Source organism: Schistocerca gregaria, chromosome X (assembly GCF_023897955.1).
Source record: "Schistocerca gregaria isolate iqSchGreg1 chromosome X, iqSchGreg1.2, whole genome shotgun sequence".
NCBI lineage: Eukaryota > Metazoa > Arthropoda > Insecta > Orthoptera > Acrididae > Schistocerca > Schistocerca gregaria.
Genome location: NC_064931.1, coordinates 138,144,565 through 138,170,614, shown reverse-complemented (window position 1 = coordinate 138,170,614; position 26,050 = coordinate 138,144,565). Strand labels below are relative to the sequence as shown.

The window sequence follows — 26,050 nt, the reverse complement described above, 5'->3', positions numbered from 1 at the left end:
CACCGAGAAGTCAAGCAGTATATTGCTCCCTGCTACGTATATCTCGCGAAGAGACCATGAGGATAAAACCAGAGAGATTAGAGCCCACACAAAGGCATACCGACAATCCTTCTTTCCACGAACAATACGAGACTTGAATAGAAGGGTGAACCGATAGAGGTACTCCAGGTACCCTCTGCCACACACCGTCCGGTGGCTTGCGGAGTATGGATGTAGATGTAGACGAGAAGTTGATCTCTAACCTTCTACAAAACGCGAAGCGCCCAGTAGTTGGCGTATTGTTGTCCCAACCAGTATTCCAGTTGAAATTGAGGTTTCTGACTGGTGTTGTTAGAGCACTCATTTAGTATTCACTATTCTGCAGATAAAAACGATTTTTGAGCAACAGAAGAAGTAAATGTCCTGTATGTCAACAAAGATGGAAGACTTGTATTTGGACATCGGAGAGAGAGAGAGAGAGAGAGAGAGAGATTTAGACGTGACCTTTCTAAAGAGAACATTCTGATTTTGTCTGATTTGATTGAGAAAAATCACGATAGACTTAAATCAGAACGAACTGACAGAGTTTGATCTCTGCTCCTCCAGAATACATGCCCAGAATCTTAATCGCAAAGCCCCCGACTTCACTAATCAACGACGTTTCCGGGTTACGCTGGATACTGGTTCGACATTTATCACTGGTGATTTCAGAGTTACCTGCTTTCTCAAGTTCTGATATTCATCGAGATTTGAGCAGCAAAGCTAGAGATCCAGGTCTTTACGAAGTGAAAGCGCGATGTGAAAGCCTAAGTACACTTTAAACGTGGGACAATAGTTAGCTGGATAAATACAAGAGAGATAATGGAACGCACAGTGAACTAGCCACCAGGACAGATTCATTCTTTAACAGAGATGCTTGGAGAAAGGAACCAGTAACTCCTGTTTAATACCTACTTTCACATACTGCTTGTAATTACTTGAAGCGGACTCCGTCGTAATTGGAAATGTGTATTTCGAAAGAGCGTCAGGCAAGATTCACAGCTGTACTTGCAGTTACTCAAAGGCGAAGTTGTTTTCAGGTATGCTCTTTCTTAGGCATTTTCTTGCAAAGTTTAGTACGTAGAGCATATTGTCATGCAGCTATTACCGACTAGTCAAACGCTGAAACATCGCTTTCTACACCATTTACAATTTCTTTCGAAAGTAAAATGCATAAAAGGTTGTGAATCTCATGGACACTAAACATCAAGAACTCTATAAGTTGCACGAACATTCCGAAACAGGGTTTTATTCCTATTTCGTGATAGACTAATGAAACTTTATGATTTCAAAAAAATTATTTGCCGCCCCAACCTGGAATACAAAAATCGCTTTGAATTTTTTTATACCCTCAGACTATCTCTGGGTGCACAACGATCAAGCTAATATTGTGCCCTTGAAATTTTCAGAGATTTTAAGATATCTTCGTTAAGTATGAAATTTATAAATTTTCGGTATTGTTCGTTGAATTAAATTGTAAAGCTCCCCTGATAAATGAAACAACAGACTACAAGTGAACTAGATTCTGCCAGCTCCTAACTACTTGCTTCCAGTAAGTTGCATAATTTCCAGTGACATAATTTCAACATATTTTGTTCTACACTTACAAAATCAGACGGAATAACACGAAATAAAAGCGATCTTATTATAACTATAAAAGTATTATATTTTACAATATTGGATTTAGACTTATCTATAGCCTGCAGCTTTAACTGCAATGTTCCGTAGCCGCCGCGTCAAAATTTCAGCTGAGTTGCTGCATGTATAAGTAATAAATGTCAAATTTATGCATATATCGTTACAACCTCTGTACTGTGATGAACGTACCACATCTGTTGTTTTATACACTTATTTGTTGTTAAGGAGAGGAGAAAATGAATAAATATGTGACAAGGAGTGCATGTTAGGCTTATCAGTGGAAAAATATGATAAATTCCATCCATTACAAAGTGCAATAAAAGTAGAATCGTGTAGTTGTTTAGAACGTAATAATTAATTGTTAGGTTAATAGATACGAAGCCAGAAATGATTCACGTCGAATTAGATTAGTAAATAAAATCAATTGTTAACTCAAAATTTCATTTGAATACCACAGAAGCCTACTTGGAATTGCACTAAAGAATGTGATATATTGGACCATACAACCAGATCTACGTGGAACTTGCCGTTTAGCGTGGCTTTGAGACTAGGTGAAACTTGACTTTATTTGACATTAGGAGAGCACTATCTGCGGGGAAAAGGCAAAACCACAGAAAACAATTGGAACCAACCTGGGATCGTATCCTGGACGTCTGTAACTGTTGTCTAACATTTGCCTTTGCACCCTCCATGCCCCATCAACGTTACTTGGAGAATAATATTAGGTGTTGCTTTGAACTTCCTGTCTTTGTAGACGAGGTTATTCCGAAAGTGAATAGCGTAGCTTCAGCAAGCGCGGCATAATTCTTTGTTACTGTTTATAGTGACTAATGTACGAACTTCAGTAAACTGCATACTTCTCGTCGACAGCTGTTTCTGTGTCATCTGACGCTAAACGCCCAAGGCCCCTGACGCAGACAGCGCTGCCACGCTTTCGATTTCACCGAACGTTCTAGTGGTGCTGCGAAGCCAGCACACGAGTCTTGAGCAACATGTCGCAACCTTACCAACCTCGACATTTCTTAGAGACAAGATGCACTACGACACCCTGTTCCAAGGTTTCTGTCATTTTAAAATTAATAAATGTCTCTATTAGCGCTATGCTGACTCCATGTACGATTATGGTGCAATCTGCACAATGGTCCTTTCAGAGTGATTACTACTATAAAATCTCTGGTAGGCTAACCTTAAACGTGTTCACCGGAAATATTTATTCTTATTAGATTCCTCATTTTCTTTACATTCAACATGTTTCTAGCCATTGTCCTAGTGAACGCTCTAAACCTACTTCGCAAATGATATTTTATTCTTCGTCGCCTGGCTGAGAACGTTCAACTGCTTCAGTGCCCATCAAAGGCGAACACTACACGCATGTACATACATAAAAAAGTAATGCATCACCTCGGTTCCGAGAGTTCCGCAACCTGTACAGAAAATTGGAATAGAGATAACATAAACATCATTTCCGCCCTTTTTATTGCACATGAAAACCACACATTGCATGTTGTACCACCATACAGTGAGACCTCCAAAGGTGGTGGTCCAGACTGCTGTACACACCGGTACCTCTAATACCCAGTAGCACGTCCTCTTGCACTGATGCCTGCCTGTATTCGTCGTGTCATACTATCCACAAGTTCATCAAGGCACTGTTGGTCCAAATTGTCCCAATCCTCAACGGCGATTCGGCGTAGATCCCTCAGCCTGGTTGGTGGGTCACGTCGTCCATAAACAGCCCTTTTCAATCTATCCCAGGTATGTTGGATAGGGTTCATGTCTGGAGAACATGCTCGCCACTGTAGTCTAGCGATGTCGTTATCCTGAAGGAAGTCATTCACAATATCTGCACGATAGTGGGGTGAATTGTCGTCCATGAAGACGAATGTCTCGCCAATATGCTGCCGATATGGTTGCACTATCGGTCGGAGGACAGCATTCACGTATCATACAGCCGTTACGACGTCTTCCATGACCACCAGCGGCGTACGTCGGCCCCACATAATGCCACCCAAAAACATCAGGGAACCTCCACTTTGCTGCACTCACTTGACAGTGTGTCCAAGGCGTTCACCCTGACCAGGTTGCCTCCATACACGTCTCCGACGATTGTCTGGTTGAAGGCATATGAGACACTCATCGGTGAAGACAACGTGATGCCAATCCTGAGCGGTCCATTCGGCATGTTAATGTTGTTGGGCCCATCTGTTCCGCGTTCCATGGTATCGTGGTTGCAAAGATGGACCTCGCCATCGACGTCGGGAGTGAAATTGCGCATCATGCAGCATCTTGCGCACAGTTTGAGTCGTAACACGACGTCCTGAGGCTGCACCAAAAGCATTATTGAACATTTTGGCGTTGCTGTCAGGGTTCCTCCGGCCCATAATTCGTAGGTAGCCGTCATCCACTGCAGTAGTAGCCCTTGAGCGAGGCATGTAATCGACAGTTCCTGTCTCTGTGTATCTCCTCCATGTCCGAACAACACCGCTTTGGCTAACTCCGAACCCCTGATTTCCGTTGTTAAGAGCCCTTCCTGCCACAAAGTAACAATGCTAACGCGATCGAACCGCGGTATTGACCATCTAGTTATGGTTGAACTACAGACAACACGAGCCGTGTACCTCCTTCCTGGTGGAATGACTGGAACTGATCGGCTGTCTGACCCCCTCCGTCTAATAGGCGCTGCTCATGCATGGTTGTTTACATCTTTGGGCGGCTTTAGTGACATCACTGAACAGTGAAAGGGACTGTGTCTGTGATACTATATCTACAGTCAACGTCTATCTTCAAGAGTTCTGGGAACCGGGTGATGCAAAACGTTTTTTGATGTAGTATTATCAGATCCCTCAGAAACATAATTACACATCAGTCTCTTATTATTATAATTGGGGATGTTCTCAATATGCCGACGAGACGGATGTGTAATTTTATTTCTGGGAGATCTGAGAATATGAGGATCACAGCTAGTTACCGTCGAAACTGGACATGAAATAAACGATTTCACACCAAGCAATCTTAGCTTCTAGTATTATAAATTACTAAAAACATGTATTGTTTTGTAGAAAAGCGGTTAAATTCCTCACCGTTGTTTTATTGCTGTAAATGTAAATGTCGTGTGGCTAGGCCCTCCGTCGGGTAGACCGTTCGCCGGGTGCAGGTCTTTCTAGTTGACGCCACTTCGGCCACCTGCGCGTCGATGGGGATAAAATAATGATGAGGAGGACAACACAACAACCAGTCCCTGAGCGGAGAAAATCTCTGACGCAGCCGGGAATCGAACCCGGGCCCTTAGGATTGACATTCTGTCGCGCTGACCAATCAGCTACTGCGGGCGGACGTTTTATTGTTACGGTAGTGCTAATTATTTGTGGTGATTTTGTAATGCACTTACATAAAGAAAAATTCGTTCTTAATTCGGTATTCATCACGATTACTGTGTTAGGGCATTATTTTTAGGATTCGAAACTTACTAGACAAATATAAGAAGTAACAATACAAATTAAAGGCAATCATGTGCTTGATCGACTAGTACGATATGCAATCTTAATTAGAGCATTGGCTAAGCGAAGGTGCCTGTTAAGTAATTATTCGACTGGGAATTATCGTAGGAAAATTATCGGGGAAAATGCTGGTAAGAGAACCCTCCACCATAAAAGTGTTAAAAATGTTGTCGTCTTTTATACGGGGGAGGGGGGCAGTCAATAAATAACACAACCCTTTTTCTTCTGAAAGCATGTTGGTTTTATTCCGGATTCCAAGACACCATATTATAGCACATCTTTTGGATAGTTTTTAGTACAATCTCCTTACGCCACCTTACTGTGAGGGCCTGTATGCTCACTCTACTGGTCGACGTCAGAGCCAGCTTACTGCTGCACAAACAAGCTCCCCATCAACCACGTACTGCGTCCCGTAGAGTGCACCCTCCATTGCGCCAAACAGATCGAAGTCAGAAGGTGCGAGACCCGGGCTGTAGGAAGGATGAGGAAGAGCTGCCAAATCTAGTTTTGTGAGCTCCTCCCGGGTGTGCAGACTTGTGCGAGGCCTTTTGTTGGCATGGGGCACGCATAAGGAGAAGTTCGATTGGATTTTTATGGAGACGAACGCATTGCAGGAGTCACAGCAGTCTGCGGTCGGACGGCAAGCGGGATATCGGACAGGCTAGCGCGACCTTGCGATTGTGACAGACGCCTCGCCAAGCGGCTCGCCGTGCTTTTGTTCACTGCCAGGTCTCCTTAGACATTCTGCAAGCGCCTATGAGTGTTTCGATTTTCCGCCAAAAGAAGCACCACAGTTACAGACGCCAAGGCTACGTATAGCGCTACCACCTTTCGAAACTTCGTGAAATTATAGCGGGAATATTCCAAGATGTCCCGCAACAAATTCCGCATTTTCTTCAACCGAAACAGGCTGAGAAAAGAATGCGATGCATTACTTACTGAACGCCCCTCGTAACGTTTATCTACATGTAGATGTGGAAGGTTAGTAGATTTTTTTTCATAATCTGACGATTCAGTCCACAACGTCAGCGTATAATGACATGTCTGGCACACAGTGAAGTTCTTTGCCGACTTTGCGGGTTGCGGTGAGCTAGTGCAGTATCACATCAGTCCGTCAGAGTAAAGACTATTGGTATGACATGACGGTAACACCGTGTAACGCCGCCCATAACCTTGATAACGGCCTCAATATGGCGAGGAAGAGTCTCCACAAGTTTATTTTGATATGGTACACTGCCGGGGAAAAAATACCAACACAAAGAAATAACTAACGTAGAGTAATGAAATTTCGGGGATACATTTGCCTAGGGAACAAACATACACTACTGGCCATTAAAATTACTACACCACGAAGATGACGTGCTACAGACGCGAAATTTAACCGACAGGAAGAAGATGTTGTGATATGCTAATGATTAGCTCTTGCCGTCCGAAGTGGCAGTTCTAGGAGCTACATTCTGGAACCGCGTGACCGCTACGGTCGCAAGTTCGAATCCTGCAGCGGGCATGGATGTGTGTGATATCCTTAGGTTAGCGTTGAATGGTGAAACATTGTTGTGAAGCCTCGTGTAAGTAAGAGAAATGCGTACCATCACGTTTCCGGCTTTGATAAAGGTCGTATTGTAGCCTATCGCGATTGCGGTTTATCGCATCGCGCCATTGCTGCTCGTGTTGGTCGAGATCCAATGACTGTTAGCAGAATATGGAATCGGTGGGTTCAGGAGGGTAATAAGGAACGTCGTGCTGGATCCCAACGGCCTCGTATCACTAGCAGTCGAGATGACAGGCGTCTTCTCCGCATGAATGTAACGGATCGTGCAGACACGTCTCGATCCCTGAGTCAACATATGGGGACGTTTGCGAGACAACAACCATCTGCACGAACAGTTCGACAACGTTTGCAGCAGCATGGACTATTAGCTCGGAGACCATGGTTGCGGTTACCCTTGACGCTGCATCACAGACAGGAGCGCCTGCTATGGCGTACTCAACGACGAACCTGGGTGCACGAATGGCAACAGTCATTTTTTTCGGGTGAATCCAGGTTCTGTTTACAGCTTCATGAAGGTCGCTTTTGTGTTTGGCGACATCGCGGTGAACGCACGTTGGAAGCGTGTATTCGTCATCGCCGTACTGGCGTATCATCCGGAGTGATGGTATGGTGTGCCATTGGTTACACGTCTCGGTAACCTCTTGTTCGCATTGACGGCACTTTGAACAGCGGCCGTTACATTTCAGATGTTTTACGACCCGTGGCTCTACCCTTCATTCGATCCCTGCGAAACCCTACATTTCAGCAGGATAATGCACGACCGCATGTTGCAGGTCCTGTACAGGCCTTTCTGGATACAGAAAATGTTCGACTGTTGCCCTGGCCAGCACATTCTCCAGATCGCTCACCAATTGAAAACGTCTGGTCAATGGTGACCGAGCAAGTGACTCGTCACAATACGCCAGTCACTACTCTTGATGAACTGTGGTATCGTGTTGAAGCTGCACGGGCAGATGTATCTGTAGACGCCTTCCAAGCTCTGTTTGACTCAATGCCCAGCCGTATCAAGGCCTTATTACGGCCAGAGGTGGTTGTTCTGGGTACTGATTTCTCAGGATCTATGGACCCAAATTGTGTGAACATGTTATCACATGTCAGTTCTAGTAAAATATACTTGTCCAATGAATACCCATTTATCATCTGCATTTCTTCTTGGTGTAGCAATTTTAATGGCCAATTGTGTACATACAGGATGTTTCAGAAGTGATGGTCAATATTCAGGGATGTTATGGGAATGATCATTCGAAACAAAAAAGTCAAGGAAACATGGCGTCTAATACGCATACCTTAAGACCTATGAGCAATTCTTCATCCTCGATACTGTGAAACAAATCCCTTCTACTGGAAGCTCTTTTCTTTCTATATTTTGAGAAGTGGTAGTATGGTCCAAAACAAGAAAAAAAGTCCAGTAAACATGTGCTCTAAAATGCACACCTTAAGAGCTGTAAGCACTTGCTCAGCTTCGCCACTTTGAAACAAAACTTTGCTTATCAACAAGTCTTCGCTAGTTTCAAATACAGATCTTGTGATGAACAAGTGCTAACAACTTCTAAGGTATGCGTTTTAGAGCACATGTTTACCGGACTTTTTTATTGTTTTGGTCCCTACTACCACTTCCCACATTATGGAAAGCAAAGAGCTTGCACTACAAGTGATTTGTTTCACAGTATTAAAATTTGCTCATCGCTCTTAAGGTATGCGTTTTAGAACCCATGTTTACTTAACTTTTTTGTTTTGACTGAACATTCCTGTCATATCCCTGCATATTGATCATCACTTCTGAAAGACCCTGTATTAGCAATAATATGAAATAATGTATTAGACCCTACGTAAAATCAGACTCCTGTGCCTCTTCGGTGCAGGAATGTGATTGCTGTAAATGTCTTGTAAACGGATTTTTTCTTTAAAGCGTGGCACAATAGGCAGAGATTTATCATATGCACATCGGTCTTTGTTATCAACTTTTAAATGAAAATGTTTTTAAGATATTTTTGACTTATGTCACACATATATGGAGTATTTAACTTGGGCTCTGTGGAAGTTTACTAGCATATTAAGTTTTACTTGTAAACGTGTACTGCATATTGTCGTTTCATGAGACGTTCTTCATCCTTGATTATCTACACATTATGGAGCTACTGAAGAAAAAAATTCTTTTTCTTGTCCCTCTGTCCACTATCGGTGTTGGGTCGACGCGGTTACATACGGATTTGTCATGTAACTGAGGCGGGACATGGGTACCAGCGTAGTGTTCGCCTAGTGAGATGTGGGAAACCACCTAAAAACCACATCCAGGCATGCCGGCACAACGACCCTCGTCATTTATGCGCCGGGTAAACTCGATTCGGGGTCGGCGCACGTTCCCGTCCCGGAAGCGGCCCTTTAACATGCAAGGCCATCCGGGCGGGTCATGGATCAAAAAGCACAACTAATCTAATCTGATTAGAGTTGCATACTACATAAATGACGTAGTAAATGTTAGGATTACCGGTAGTACTGGTAGCATTGGCGAGGAAAGAAACATAAACGAATGTATAAGAGAGAAACTTGAAGCCGACAGTTTCTTGTTTTTTTTTTTTTTTTCAAATAATTAGAACCACAAAGTATTCAGTGTTCGTCCATTGTGTATTTTATACACTTAAAAATTTAAATTGGATTTTATAAGTAATAACGATTAGTTGATCGTGCAATTTCTGCGCTTTTATGTTCAAAAATGTTCAAAAAGTATGTGAAATCTTATGGGACTTAACTGCTAAGGTCATCAGTCCCTAAGCTTACACACTGCTTAACCTAAATTATCCTCAGTCAGTTTCTAGACGGTTTACTACTTCCAGTGTATAGGGGAACCTAGAAAGACACTGTTCGCATACGCAAACAAGGCGATCTAAATCAGGAAACGCCTGATACGTATGCAACACACATAACGTACTGGTAACGAATGTACTACCTCATCTGACCAAAGCTTCTGAGAAAATTACTGTTGTCAATGCTTACTTGTGGCACCCTACTGTGGCCTATGGCAGTTTTACAACCTCTAAATCTGATATCTCAATCAGTCAGTATACTGATCTTTTATTTGTGAGTTTACTCACAGATTCGTTACAGTACTGCTGTTATGCAGCGTAGACACAGTAAAGAAGTAAAGTTTCGCGCCAAGCGGGTCCGACCGACCGCCGTGTTATCCTTTACTCTGATGTCACTGGATGCGGTATCGAAAGGCAGTAACGGCACATTTAAAGTGCACACAAGAAGTCGAGACGGCACTCGGGCGCGCGGCCTAGAAGTACGACACTTCTCCGAGAACAGTCGTAAAAAGTCGCATAAAGTTGCCAACGAGCGGGCGGAGTGATGGTGTATTTGGGGCTGATGTGCGCGTGGCCTTGCGACCTTGCAGCGGCGCGCGCCATGGGGCTGCCGAGCAGCGGCAGCCGGCGCTTTCTACGCGCTTTCTCCTCCGGCCTTCACCTACACGCCGCACGCCGCACGCCGCACGCCGCACGGCCAGTTCGCGCTCACTTCCTCATACGTCACCGCCGCCGCCGCCGCCGCCACTCACTCTCCGCCGGCTGGCGCTCACACTTTCTCGTTAGCGGCCGGGCCTCCGCAGCTGTCTCGTCCCCGTTTCTTTCTGTCAGCTGCCACGCCAAAGCCGTCGGCACACGGGACGAGGCAGCTGACTTTAACGTGCACGCAGAGGGGATTTCCAACGTCACGAGACATAGCGCCGTCGACACACGGGTGGTTAACGTCAATTTGCGCTCTCTAGCGGCACTTCTCGACATTATTTGACTAAACAATAAGTTTAGGTTTATTAAAATTTTCTCCCTTATCGATATGCTAGTCATGTTGCCCTGCCTGCGGTATACATTAATAAAAACTACAGTATCCGTGAACTTGTACTAACACAAAAAATGATGCATATTCAGTCAGTAAGGGCACCAGCTTATAGAAGTTCCCCAACTCGAACAAACTCACTCCGTATTACAGAAGTTAGTGCTATTAATTTCGTAAGGAAGTACCACAACCATTTAGCAAACGCTAAGATGGAAAAAAAAGAAAAAAACAAACTCGGATATAGCAGGACTCCAACAACCTACCTATCTATCCTCTGGGGCCGCTATTCAATACACTGCACAGTAACTTGTTAATTGGCAACCATGTATTTTACACTGAAGTGACAAGACATTGGATACCCCTGGCCGGCCACGGTGGCCTAGCGGTTCTAGGCGCTTCAGTCGGGAACGGCGCGACTGCTACGGTCGCAGGTTCGAATCCTGCCTCGGGCATGGATGTGAGTGATGTCCTCAGGTTAGTTAGGTTTAAGTAGTTCTAAGTTCTAGGGGACTGAAGACCTCAGATGTTAAGTCCCTTAGTGCTCAGAGCCATTTGATACCTCCTAAGACCGTGTCGCTTCTCCTTTTGCCCGGCGTAGTGCAGCAGTTCAGCGTCGCGTGGACTCAAGTCGTCAGAAGTCCCCTGCAGAAATATTGAGCCGTCCTGCCTCTATAGCAGTCCATAATTGCGCGATCTGGGAAGCCAAATCATTCGCCCGAGACGTCCAGAATGTTCTTCAAACCAATCGCGAAAAACTGTGGACCGCTGACATAGCGCATTGTCATCCGCAAAAAATCCACTGTTATTCGGGAACATGAAGTTCATTAATGGCTGCATATGATATCCAAGTAGCCGAACATAACAATTTACAGTCAACGATCGGTTCAGTTGACCAAGAGGACCCGGTCTATCCCAAGTGACCACAGCCCACACAATTATGGACCCACCACAAGCTTGTGCAGTGTTTTGATAACTTGGATCCATAGCTTCGTGGCGTCTGCGCCACACTCGAACCCTACCATCAGCTCTTACTAACTGAAATTGGGACTCACCTGACAAGGCCACGATTTTCCAGTCGCCTAGGGTCCAAATGATACGGTGACGAGCCCAGGAGAGGCGGTGCAAGCCATGTAGTGCTGCTAGCAAAGGCACTCGTGTCGGTCGTCTGCTGCCATAGCCCACTAACGCCAAATTTCGTCGCACTGTCCTAACAGATAAGTTCGTCGTACGTCCCACATTGATTTCTGCTGTTATTTCACGCAATGTTGCTTGTCTGTTAGCACTGACAACTCTTCTCTTGGTCGTTAAGTGAAGGCCGTCGACCTCTGCGTTTTTCGCGATGAGAGTTAATGCCTGAAATTTGGTTTTCTCCGCAAATTCTTGGCACTGTGGATATTGGAATCTTTAATTCCCTAACGATTTCCGAATCTGAATGTCCCACGCGTGTAACTCCAACTATCATTCCGCATTCAAACTCTATTAACTCCCGTCGTGCGGGCATAATCACGACAGAGTAATTTCTCCGCTTTAATGATCCTTTCCATAACGATGGATCACTAGATGCCGTTAATCGAAGGCGGAGTTAAACTTTTAGCGTCTTTTCACGGCTACCACTGCTCTAACGACGAAATGGTAAGTGTTGAATTTCAGGGCAAGAAATGAAGTGCACGTGTGATATTTCTATTTCAAGGGGGGGGGGGGGGGGGGGAAGGGGAGGGTGAAGGAGGAGAAATCACTCGTTCACCTGGTTGCCGAATATTAACCTAATTGGTAAGAAGAATATTAATCTAATTGGTAAGAAGGAAAATATTGCCTGGGTTTGTAGCTCAGAAATATCCAGACAGAGCAGTTATATATTTGGAAAAACACTTGTTTTATGTCATACTGCATATTCTATTTATTTTCTGAAATCTTCTAAAAGAACTTTAACATGACAGCGAAACCCCGCATCTGGAACTCAAACGGTTCTAGGCGCTACAGTCCGGAACCACGCGACTGCTACGGTTGCAGGTTCGAATCCTGCCTCGGGCATGGATGTGCGTGATGTCCTTAGCTTAGTTAGGTTTAAGTAGTTCTAAGTTCTAGAGGACTGATGACCTCCGAAGCTAAGTCCCATAGCGCTCAGAGCCATTTGAACCTGGAGCTCCGGCAGTACCACTAATTATTACGTATTCGCTCTCGACTCTGAGTAAATAGGTTTTTCTTTACTACACGACGGGGGAGAGTCAGTTATCTACTTCTTATTCGTACACAACGATGTAACAAAAACGTTTCGGCGTTTTAATAACAGCTTATTGCAGGCTAGGAATATACTGCATTACAGCATCACTACCAATTCATCATATTTTACAATTAGTTATTTATAACCGCTTCCAAATGTTTATTACAAGCTAGGAGTTAACAAGCTAGTATTAATGCTCGAGTCTGCCACTTGGAGATCCATAAAAACGACTGTTTGAAAAACATGACTTGCCTGAAAAATGTTGTATTCTTAACTCTCTCTCTTCCACTTAGGCAAGGGTTATTATACGTATAATTTTGACTACAGTTAATGTAATTTAGTCAAAATACTGAAATTATTACTGGACACAGTTCTGTGTTTAGTTCGGGATCAAAGGCTGTACACACATAAGATAGAAAGTAGACGTATTGATTTCCGAAACTCGCATTATTAGCTGCTTCAAGTCTAGTACTAACCAGTTGGCACCGGAGTTAAGACATATCCAGGTGGAGCAAGTTTCACAATAAAATGCTCGTTCCTGAGGCTTTTCTAAGGCGCTACGTAAATCTCGAGACGGTTCCATATGCAGGACACATCCGGCCTTACTTTTCAGCTCCTCACACGTCTTCACACACGGCTAGGATACCTTCGCAATTCACTCGTACCGTTTTTATGGTTTGACCTTCATTTCGCATTTTATTTCTCTTATTTGATGCAAGAAGTCTTAATGCGGAAAAAGAGCATCGATAATATGTGAAAAGAAGAAGCTACAGATCAGTCTGAGAAAAAGTTTTTATGAGCCTCATCATCTCAAACTGTTATTTAAACCCAACTGAGTAACCTCATGAGTGGTTGTAAAAAAAATCTGGCCGTGAATCATTTCTCACGTTGAGCAAGGAGTATTATTTTAATATTCGATTTTCTATTGATGTTTGTATGCTACAAGCCGCCACAGTTGGCTGATTAAGCAAATGAAACATATCCTTGCTCAAATAATGGCTATTTGACACCAGTCTCCTTCATTATGCTACACGGCAAGTAGGCTACCATACGTTACGCTATACTTATCTTACGTTAACGGAAATTGAATAAAACGGAGTCAGTTCTTAGAATAATAAGAAAACTTATTAGCGTTACGATAGCCGGAAATCGAAGCCAGAGGTAGTTTGATATTCTGCAGTGAGAGAGTGCGTGAACGACCCCATTTCATTTGCAGACACACGAACAGGACTCACAACCTGATTTCACTTTCTCCAGCGTTTAGGTCTTGAGAAGGATATCCTGTCCTCACTTAATGCCAATCTGGCTTGGAACTCTTTCCTGTGCGACGAAGGGAGTAAGAGCTGTAGGTATACAGAAAGTTTAAGAAAAAGTTATAATAAGAGGATTTCTCGGCAGCCACAACACATTGCTAGCCAGTCTGACCAAAAAAACTGTCTCAGAGATTATAGCGAGGCGCAATAGCACTCTCAGGCCCTTTTTACGACTTACAACTGGAACGACGTAAGGAAAGAAGAAAGAAAATTAGGATATAGAGGTCATGAAGCCCCCGTTCTACACGGGACGTGTGAGCTTGCAAGATGACCCATGATGCACCGGTTCTTAGGACGCGAATTCATTTACACTCTGGACTCGCACCCGGGAGAAATTTTGTTCAAACTCTCGTCCAGTCACCGTAACTTTACATTTGAGTAGCTTCTCTAAATCTCTTCAAGCGATTGCCAGGATCGTACACCTACATCTACATCTACGTGATTACTCTGCAATTTACAGTTAAGTGCCTGGCAGAGCGTCCATCGAAACACCTTCAAGCTATTTCTCTACCGTTGTAACTTCAAATATCGAGCACTTAAATCTTTCCGTGCGATCTCTGATTCCTCTTATTTTATTATTACGATCATTTCTTCCGTGTAGGTGGGGGACAACATATTTTCACATTCTGAGGAGAAAGTTGATGATTGAATTTTCGTGAAAAGATCTTACCTTTTTAAAATGATTGCCAACCCAGCTCGCCGATTATATCCGTGACAATCTCTCTCCTGTTTCGCGATAATACAAAATGAGATGCCCTTCGTTTAACTTTTTCGATGTCCTCCATCAATGCCATCTGGTAAGGACCCCGTCTGCGCAGCAATACGAGGTTGAAACAGTGTGGTGTAGGTAGTCTCTTTAGTAGCCCTGTTGCATCTTCTAACTGTTCTGCCAATAACATGCAGTCTTTGGTTGACCTTCCCCACAACGTTATCTTAATTGAAGTTTTTCGTAATTGTAATCCCTAGGTATTTAGCTGAAATGACAGCCTTTAGATTTGTGCCGGTACACCAACACGCATGTACCACATACGCTTCCTTTCATCATCAACATCCAAACAATCGACTGGCTTGTGTTGCAGGAAATGAAAGTATACACTACCAGTAAGTCAGCCAGATAGAAAATGTGGCCTTATGGTGGAAGCCATTGGTTTCCGGACCTATGTTTACCGAAATTATTTGCGCGTTTCATCATCCTCTACTCGCTACTAATGTCTGTATCTGTGATAGTGACAGATTCTATATCACCTAAGGGGCAGTCAAATGAAAACGAAAACGAGACAGATGGAAAAAGTAAGTGAACTGTTAATTATTTCAAAAGTAATGGCCAAATCTGTTTATAGATTTATCCCACTGTTAAGGCCTTCATGGAAAAAATATTTTCGGTTGCCTACAGAAAGATGATTATGCCGAAGTGTGCACCTCTCCGCCCGTCCACACGTTGCCAAGATGGTTTCGAGTACGCTGTAGAAGTTTCTCTGGGAAGCTTTTACGCATCCCCTTTGCAGTCTCGATTTTTCCCCGTGGGATTTCCATATTTTTGGAATCCTGAAGAAAGACATTCGTGGCCATCGGTTTGATTCAGACAAAGAGATCCAAGCCTCGGTACAACATGGTTCCGTAGGCAACCGCAAACGTTTTTCCATGAAGGTATTGACTGTCTTCTGTCACAGTGGGATAAATGTATTAGCAATTATGACGATTACTTTTGAAATAATGAATAGTTTATTTAGCTTTTTCCATCTGTCTTGTTTTAATTTGAGTGCCCCTCATAACTTACGTGGTGCTTAGTGTATACCCCAGACACTAATAAAATTATAACGATCAACATCGTCACACGCCCACTTTATAGGAGACATTTCGGACAGGCTAGGAATTTAAACCAGGACACTGCGGAAAAATATGGTAATCAGGAATTTTATTTCACCACCGCCATTCTCTTTGCCAGGCAAATACTGTTGAGGAAACTTTCTTCCACCACCTGGAATCAAACCGCCTACCTCTGGCTCGAGTGTCAGCAACGGAGTTCGCAGCCTTTTTCATTCCATTACATCTTCGACGATGCGAAGATACGAAGCTTGACAATTGTAAACAGATCTCATCTTTCGATACTGTTGATGTTCAATATCCCATGAGTAGTGAGTTATTACAATTGAAAACATTTGCTCGTGTGACAATGCTCTAAGAAGGAACCAGCCACAGACTTCGGAAAAAATAGGATTAATTTAGTATTAATTTTGGCGTCAATGGGGAATATAATTCCGAATAGTCTATCAGGGATGTGAGCGCTTCTCCTGCAGCGTTCACAGGTGCTCCAACTCAGCACTGGGAATCAGGCCATTAGCAGAGTGGTTAAGACACAGCAACTTGATCGGCAGCTGCTGCAGATTCTACAGAAGCCTTCGCCCTAAGTAGCCGAGTGCCACCTTAAGTGGACCGTTTAGTACAAATCACTGCAAATAGTTAATGGGCCCCCTCCTTGTCCTTCTAAGGCCCGTGTGGCGAAGCGGAGAAGGCTCTTGAGCTTAACTGGTTAAACGGCGTTCTCACTGCTTGTTTGCACCCTCCTCTGTGCAGAAGGTCGAAGACGTACAAAATGCATACTGAAACTGTTCACGCATTTTTCAACAGTTGAGCAAAGACGCGAGCGAAGTTTCTTTTTATTTAAATCACGTTAATGACGTTGCACTGATTTTGGTACCAGTTATTGATTTCGTTTGAAGTTTTCTTTCGTAGAAATGCGCACAGTGTGATTTCGTAACACGTACTTGTCACAGGAATAGACACTACATTGTAGTTTCCTAATCCACCCTAATGACTTGTGTGACATAACGATTGTTACACAACTTTTCCGATACAGTCAAAGGAAGAAGAGAGACAAGACGTAAGCGTCCCTACGATGCCGAGGTCATTAGCGTCGAAGCACTGGCTCATTTGGAGAAGGCTAGGGTAGGAAATCGGCTTTTGTCTTGTTAGAAGATCTTCCCAGCATTCTCAGAAGTTGTTCAGGGAATCCATGAAAGACTTACATCATGATAGACGAACGAGGATTTAGAACCCATTCTTCAACATTACGAGTCCAGTGTCTTTCCCGCTGTTCTACCTCGCTCGGTACCTACCTCTCATACCGATTAACAAGTATGACAGCTCATATAGGAAGCAGTTCTCGATCAGGTGCAGCCAAGCTACATGGATAATACTTCACAGAACACATTAGTAATGCAGTTTATGTATCGGAATCTGATATGGAACAGTAAATCGCTTATCTTCTTCCTCTCTAAAATTTTGCAGGAATCATTTCACCGTAGTAAACCTGCTACTGAGATATGATGAGCAGACTGACCCTTTTGTACAGTTGTTGACAGAAATGCAATGGGCAAAAATACAGTCATGCAGAGTATTGTGGCAATATTGTTAACGGAAATAAATCTGAAATACGTCAGCTGTACCATTTAGCTCCTTTTGCCAAAGTGATGCTGATCTCACAGTGTGATGATTCTCTTACTTAGTTTTCTGTACCTAACCAATGCAGTATAGACATTTTGCCTGTTGGGTTCTCTCTCATGATCTTCGGGTGGTGTTTGTTCAACGATTTTCCTGACTTTTAGCCAGCACGAGTGGCTAGCATTATCAAATGTTCACCCTCCACTGTTGGTGGTCGAGGAGAAACTTTTGACAGTATTACTCACTCGTGTTCGCGGAACGCCAGGAAAGTCGTTAAACAAACGCCTGTCGATGACCCAGACAGAAGCGAACAGGCAATACGTCGGCAAATAACCACGAAAACATACACTATTTTGCAACATGGTGTCGTCGTTTCTGAAATATAACCTCACAACATGTGACCGATATTTGTTTGATAAGCAGACATATTTACCACACGTATTCTCTTAGTGATTATATTGACAGGTACAGAAAGAATGTTTTAACTTGATACTCACCATCACTGCTGCAACGAGAGTCCACCTTCCTTCGCTTCAGCTTCAGGTCTTGGAAGAGGCTCATCGTGTCCAATTCACACGGGGTAGTCGTAAGGGTCATACTTCCTGAAAGAACGAAGAAAACGAAATGCGTATTAGAGCTACGGCAGTAGTGTGTTTTCTAGCAACTATGCAAAACCTCTCGTTATATTGGTCTTGTTTCCATAAGCACTCTTATAGTTTATCGTTAGCATAAATCGAGATTAACCCACTTGCTAAGGCCGCACTATAATAACGCTGATGGGAAGCCGACATCCTTCACAGTGTTGCTCTCGGGTTCAGTCCCACGAAGCAGAGAGTTCTCATTCTGGAAACATCCCCCAGGCTATGGCTGAGCCATGTCTCCGCAATATCCATTCTTTCAGGAGTGCTAGTTCTGCCAGGTTCGCAGGAGAGCTTCTGTTAAGTTTGGAAGGTGGAGACGAGGTACTGGCAGAAGTAAAGCTGTGAGGACGGGGCGTGAGTCGTGCTTGGGTAGCTTAGTTGCTAAAGCACTTGCCCGCAAAGGGCAATGGTCCCGAGATCGAGTCTCGATCCGGCACACAGTTTTAATCTGCCAGGAAGTTTCAGAGAGCTCTCCTTGTTTGTAACTCCGTCCACGTACTTTACTGGCTGAATCAACCTATTATCAGAAAAAATGTGAATGACGACTCTTCGGATGGACACCCGGCACACGCGAGAGCCGACCAGTTTCTTCCACAGTACACGGACAGTACAAAAAATATCTAATCCCACAGACAAGGTCACCTATCTTCTTTGCTTCACTGACATGTGGATCATCACAAAAACTTCCATCAGCTCTCATAAGAGAGCAGTAATATACACTACTGGCCATTAAAATTGCTACACCAAGAAGAAATGAAGATGATAAACGGATACTCATTGGACAAATATATTATACTCGACCTGACATGTGATTACATTTTCACACAGTTTGGGTGCCTAGATCTTGAGAAATCAGTACCCAGAACAACCACCTCTGGCCGTAATAACGGCCTTAATTTCGCCTGGGAATTGAGTCAAACAGAGCTTGGATACCGTCTAAAGGTACAGCTGCCCATGTAGCTTCAACACGATACCACAGTTCATCAAGAGTCGTGACTGGCATGAGGTGATGAGCCAGTTGCTCGGGCACCATTGACCAGACGTTTTCAATTGGTGAGAGATCTGGAGAATGTGCTGGCCAGGGCAGCAGTCGAACATTTTCTGTATCCAGAAAGGCCCGTGCAGGACCTGCAACATGCAATTGTGCATTATCCTGCTGAAATGTAGGGTTTCACAGAGATCGAATGAAGGGTAGAGTCACGGGTCATAACACACCTTTAATGTAACGTCCACTGTTCGAAGTGCCGTCAATGCGCACGCTTCCAATGTGCGTTCACCGCGATGTCGCCAAACACGGATATGACCATCATGGTACTGTAAACAGAATCTGGATTCATCCGAAAAAATGACGTTTGGCCATCCGTGCACCCAGGTTCGTCGATGAGTACACCATCGCAGGCTCTCCTGTCTGCGGTGCAGCGTCAAGGGTAACCGCAGCCATGGTCTCCGAGCTAATAGTCCATGCTGCTGCAAAGGTTGTCGAACTGTTCGTGCAGATGGTTGTTGTCTCGCAAACGTCCCTATTGTTGACTCATGGATCGAGACGTGGCTGCACGATCCTTTACAGCCACGCGGATAAGATGCCTGTCATCTCGACTGCTAGTGATACGAGACCGTTGGGATCCAGCACGGCGTTCCGTATTACCCTCCTGAACCCACCGATTCCATATTCTGCTAACAGTCGACCAACGCGAGCAGCAATGTCGCGATACGATTAACCGCAACCGCGATAGGCTACAATCCGACTTTTATGAAAGTTCTGAAACGTGATGGTACGCATTTCTCCACCTCACACGAGGCATCACAACAACGTTTCACCAGGCAACGCCGGTCCACTGCTGTTTGTGTATGAGAAATCGGTTGGAAACTTTCCTCATGTCAGCACGTTGTAGGTGTCGCCACCGGCGTCAACCTTGTGTGAATGCTCTGAAAAGTTAATCATTTGCATATCACAGCATCTTCTTCCTATCGGTTAAATTTGGCGTATGTAGCACGTCATCTTCGTGGTGTAGCAATTTTAATGGCCAGTAGTATAGGTCTCGTGAGGAAATTTTCTATGTTTAACTTTTTCTAATTAATTTTGGAAACATGGCAAGATATAACTGCACATGAATGTGTATCTTGGTGAAATGTCAGTAGTGTAAATTAACTTTTACACCATCATCTGCACTCGTGATCACGAATTATAGGCTGGTCAGAGGTACTGCTTTACGTATTGTCCTCTCAGTGTTCCAAAATATATAATCATCCTTAGAAGTTTACAGATTGTACAACTGGAGTAGGAGCAACACGTGGCGTCTTTATAAGCATTGCAAGATTTGACGACGTAGTACATTTATACTTCGCTTTCCATAGAAGTCGGGTGATGAGTACTAAGCATTGTATTTCTCTCTATATTGATTCTGGAACTCTTACTCAGTAATGTATTCTTTCTGTGGATCCGAATATGGACAAAATGGTCCGAAACTTGAAATCTTTAGAAAAACAAATGCAAACTATGCGGGTGAAAGAGACAAAACTTCGACAGAAAGAAGTAATTGCGTTATTGGTTTGACATCGACCACATCAAAGCTGTGTAAGAAATGGAGTTGTGTTTCCTGGTTTCCTGTTATGTTTTCGGCTACGAGGAATATGACAAGTAGAAACTGACCAGTGGCTCTAATGTTTATTCCCTAGATCAGTTCTGTTGTATTCTCCATTCAGAAAACCGAACAAGACGACTAAGTGAAAGTTTTACTGAAGTTTCCCATTGATGTCGCACAACTGACAAATGTGAACCTTCACAAAAATGAAAAAAAAGTCTTAACGGAAGTCCAGTTCGAAGAAACACCGGGCGAAGTGGCGCCGTGGTTAATTCACTGGACTTATTTTCGGAAGGAACGAGGCTCATACCTCTGTTTGGTTCAAATGGTTCAAATGTCTCTGAGCACTATGGGACTTAACATCTGAAGTCATCTGTCCCCTAGACTTAGAACTACTTAAACCTAACTAACCTAAGAACGGCACACACACCCATGCCCGAGGCAGGATTCGAACCTGCGACCGTAGCAGCAGCGCGGTTCCGGACTGAAGCGCCTAAAACCGCCACAACGGCCGGTCTCTGTTTGGTCACCAAGATTTTGGTTTTCCGAGCTTTCCCTCAAACTGCTAAGCCAAACCCTGGGATAGTTCCTTTTAAAAAGGCAGTAGATTTTCTTCCTCACTCTTGACTTTTCAGAACTTGTGCTCCGTATCTAATATTCTCGTGGTGGACGGTACGTTAAAAGCTCACCCCTCCTTCCTTCGTTCCTCAAATAAAGAAAGGATGTGCAAGTTTAACAACTTTTCGACAGTACGCTGTCTCAGTTGCAGAAGGATGGGGCAGGAAGCGACTTTGACCTTATAAAACGAGCAATTTCGACATTCGTCTGAAATGTTTTAGAGAAACGAACACAATCTAAATTGCGGTAGCCGGACGCTAATCTGAAGGCCACTCCTTCCTAATGAGTCTTACGCACTGCTCCACCTAAATAGAGTTTTTTTTAACTACAGTGTACATATGTGATGCGATGGATAGATATGGTGGTGGTGGGGATATACCATGCCATACGAAGATAATCCTTGGCGTTCAGGACCAGGGATCATAAAAAACACGAAACGTTTTTTTTAATAGTTCTCGGACATATGACTAAAGAAGAGAGAAAATTACGTTTCTCTCTAGTTAGAAAAATCGTTTCTCATTACTACGAACAAGACGAGGAATAATACGAAAGCTGTGTATACGATTTCAGCGGAAAGTAATTATAGGCCTCTTACAATAACTGTTTTTGCGTGGAGTATCAGTTCATTCATTAAACATTTATTAGTTATTCGGTGACTGTAAACTTTGTTGAAAAGAACGAAGAGCTTGCAAACGTCAGCTGGTCTCACGCAATACCTTCTCTTGTGTCTTTGTTCACAGGAATCGCGCTGTAAATCGTATTGAGATGTTAGTGGGCGTTGCTACACCCTTCATTACAGCGTCATCTACGAATCCAACAACTATGAAAACGTGTTAAAAGTTGTAGCTGTTATTTCTGCAATGGCGTGAAACGCCATCACGTATCGCCAGACAACACATGTTTACGTAATGAGTTGAAGCTTTTGATGTGAAACAAGTAATATCGACTAGCAGATAACAGGGTCAATGATGCGGAAAGAGAGTTAGAACAGTTCCTTGCCAATCTACAGCATATGAGATGTTGTGCGCCGCTCTTTATCCTGCGTTGTAGCTCCCTCTGCCGAGGGAAATCTACCACTTGAACAGACCTTCATTGTACCTAGCCGGTATATATATATATATATATATATATATATATATATATATATATATATATATATATATATATATAAACTGTGCCTCATTTATTGACGAGGAGGCCGTGCCCTTATGTCTTTATCGTGTTACCTTTTACAGGTACGTACATGAAGCTGAAACAAAGGGACAGCCTGGAATTCTCACAGATGGTTGCGTAAACGCGTCCAAGTTTCTTTTCAGTTTGAAATCCTAGCTTTCTATCCTAACAGGCTATCCTTCTTAGGAATTGCCAGGTACATTTCCACTGGAGGATAAAGCGTATAACCCACAATCGATGACAACTTATTTGTATGCATCAATGGTAAATGGCGAAAAATTGAGAATAAATCGAAATACTAGATGCCCATGAAGACTAACTTGACCTAACTTCCGTCTTTCAACACTTAAAAAAATTAAAAAAACAATTTTTCTTAAAGATCTTAAGAGATGTAAGGTTGGAAAGTTTGGAACGAATAATGTCGAGGTGATGTAACTTTCCAACATTTCTTACAGAGTATGGAAGAAATATCCTATGAAACACTCAGATTCGTTCATTCTGAACTGTTTTTAGGAAGCTTATTTTCACCTGAAGACTACGCTTTCGAGTAACTGCTCAAGTTTCACAGGAATCTGTCATTTTGAGTGGATAAATTTTCCTTGTTAGAAAGTGAGACTTACTTTTGCCAACTTTTTATCAATAAATTTCTCTGTTCTCCGTGAATAAAGATTTGTCGAGAACGGCATTACTAAACTTCTGTCAGTGAAGTGATGTATAACGAACGTCTTCACAAATCCGGTATTGGTATTCCCTGAAAACAGGATCATAACCCAATAAAAAGTTATAACGCGATGGATAACATTTCTGATAAGGGAAAACTGCATGGTAAAAAGAATAAAACAGCAGAAAGTTTCTTACGCGGCGTTCAGTTGGCAACGGTGGAGCGACTGTATGTAGACTGCATCACTTTCACTGAGGCTAGGTGACGTCATTCGCGGATCACGTGACCAGCGCCGGTCGCTAACCCTACCTGCCTACAAGTAGGTCATTTGTTCAGCAAGCCGCCACTATCTGCCTCTGCTTTATCTGCTCACCGTCTGCAGCGCCAGAACACACTTCCGTAAAACACACTCGCTGCGAATGAGGAACAAATGAGCACCTTAACGCTAACAACACGGTGGATTTATTCGGTATTCGATAGTAAGTAAAATTACCTCGCTTTTACTGAATTAAAGACTTTGAGATCTCTTACGGTACGTTAGGTGAAATTTTTTTAGTAGAGGACTGCAGTCCGATTAGTAAGAATGCTAATGCGCCTGAATTGTGGGGACTGACAATATAGTCACAGCAGTACATGGGATGGTCAATTGGTTTTATTACGACATATGGAGGTATTTTTGTCAGTTTTTGGATACTGGTTGCGTGGAAGTTTGCAACATGAACGTCCTATTGAAATGCAAAATGAATCGTATGAACTCCTTTTATGCAACATATCAGAGTAACAGAGTTAACGTTTCTTTTACAGAGCATGCCTGATTGGCTCTATTTTTACACTTTCGCTGATATATGTTCTAAGTTCTTCAACGATATGTTTTTGCTGTGGTACCGCAAAGCGTAGTTTATATGATTAAGAAGTCACCGTTGCCCCTACCTTTCATAAACCCCTGTAAAGATACACGTCCTTAAACTGACATTTGGTCTAACCCCTTTTTCTCAATAACTGCGACAGTAAACTCCAGACAATGAATAGTTGAAGTGGCAAATTACTGGCGGTTTAACTACACGATTGTTTGCTAGTAGCAGCTTTTAATGTCACTGGAGATATATGTACTGAGGTGAAGTATAACTGACCCTCAATAATTTGTAGTTTGTATGTCCTTTTGCGTATCATGTATTGTTTTAACTATAGGACATGAAAGAGTGTTAAACTTTCTGTTCGTTACACTAAGCTCTGACTAGATCGATGCTGACATATGTTTTCGGTCAACACTGTGTATCACTTGTATCTTAGAATTGAATGTATAACACTGATCAACTCGAAAACTGATTTGAATACCGCGGTGGCTTACTAGGCTATGTCCTGTCCGAGAATCAGTTTACCAGACAAATAGCGGAGCTGTATTTAACGCGGTAGCCAGAACATGGTTGTCTTGTTTCATAGCGAAAAGCCCTGCCCAGTGCAAAAATCTTAAATAAAAGTACAGTGGAACTGAGAGCTATATCTTTAAATAATTACTCTGATGCCTATCGAGCCATGTTACACATCTCATAATTACGACACTCAAATAGAGACCTCGGTACCTCAGCAGTAAGCCATACGAATACTTTATTTGTCGCTCGTATTTGTTAGTGTGGAAGCGCGGATGCCACCGGTTTTCGAGATTCAGGCCTAATTTCCTACAAGCTGACTGCAGTAACTGTATTTGTTTGTGCCAACATTTTCAGGTTACCTGCCATACAAGACGATCAGGCTACTTCCTTTTTCGACGTACGTATTGTTAATTTGCACAGTGGAAAAGAGAACGAAGGAAAGTTGCGGTATGCCCTGTGGTCAGGTCATTAGAGAAGGAACACAAGCTCAGATAGAAGAAGGAATCAGAGGACTTAGGAAATTACGGTAATACTACCGGATTTTAACCGTCACCGTGCTGAATACGACTCCAAAAACACGACGACATAATTTAATATACGTAGACCACGTCGTTGTGAAATTGCTACGAAACGCAGAAAGACTTGCAGATGATTATAGCACTTGGTGCAGAGACTGAAATCTGGCGCTAAGATAAAGAAATATAACGCATTAAAATGGTTCAAATAGCTCTGAGCACTATGGGACTTAACATCTGAGGTCATCAGTCCCCTAGAACTTAGAACTACTTAAACCTAACTAACCTAAGGACAGCACACACACCCATGCCCGATGCAGGATTCGAACCTGCGAGTGTAGCGGTTGCGCGGTTCCAGACTAAAGCACCTAGAACCGCTCGGCCACCTCGGCCGGCCTGTAACGCATTAAACAGTCGAAAAGACTCGATACTGTATTACTAAAATCAGTCAAAGCCGCCAACTGTCAATAATATCTACGCGGAGGCGTTTAAAGGAGAAGGATCACACAAATCTTGCCAAAATTCTAAGCCAACCAGTAAGCGAGTGTGGTTAGTTGATTTTAGATCCGTTCCACCTTATGTATGTAATCAGAAGAACTAGATGAGATTCAACAGAGCTGCACGGCTCGTCTTAGGTTTGTTTGGTCAGCCGAGGAGCGTCGCAGAAATGATCAATAAACTGCAGTGGGAGAAATTAAACAACTTCTCAAAATTTCGAAAGTCCGTGTTGCACTACTAGTGAAGAAACATTTTACTAATGAAATAAAGTTATATGGCAAGAAATCTGTACATTTCCTTAATTAACCTTTACAACATTTGGGTTTTATGGGGTGACTGACTACTGTCTTTCAATATAAAACTGTCCATTCAACAAAACGTAAATGTTGACCGATCAAGTAACACTAGTTGTAGGAAAAAGAGATGACTGTGGAAGACTCGATACTGTATTACTAAAATCAGTCAAAGCCGCCAACTG

At 43.2% G+C, this 26,050-nt stretch overlaps 1 protein-coding gene across 2 annotated transcripts in view; it reads right to left on the bottom strand.

The window, feature by feature from the left end:
* LOC126297737 (hormone receptor 4-like) overlaps positions 1–26,050 on the bottom strand; it is a 279,280-nt gene that overhangs the window by 91,769 nt on the left and 161,461 nt on the right. For both annotated transcript variants that reach the window (XM_049988886.1, XM_049988885.1), the window contains exon 2: positions 18,012–18,116. In XM_049988886.1, coding sequence (XP_049844843.1) covers positions 18,012–18,111 — 100 coding nt within the window. In that variant the 5' untranslated portion in view covers positions 18,112–18,116. The remainder of the gene's footprint in view (positions 1–18,011; positions 18,117–26,050) is intronic.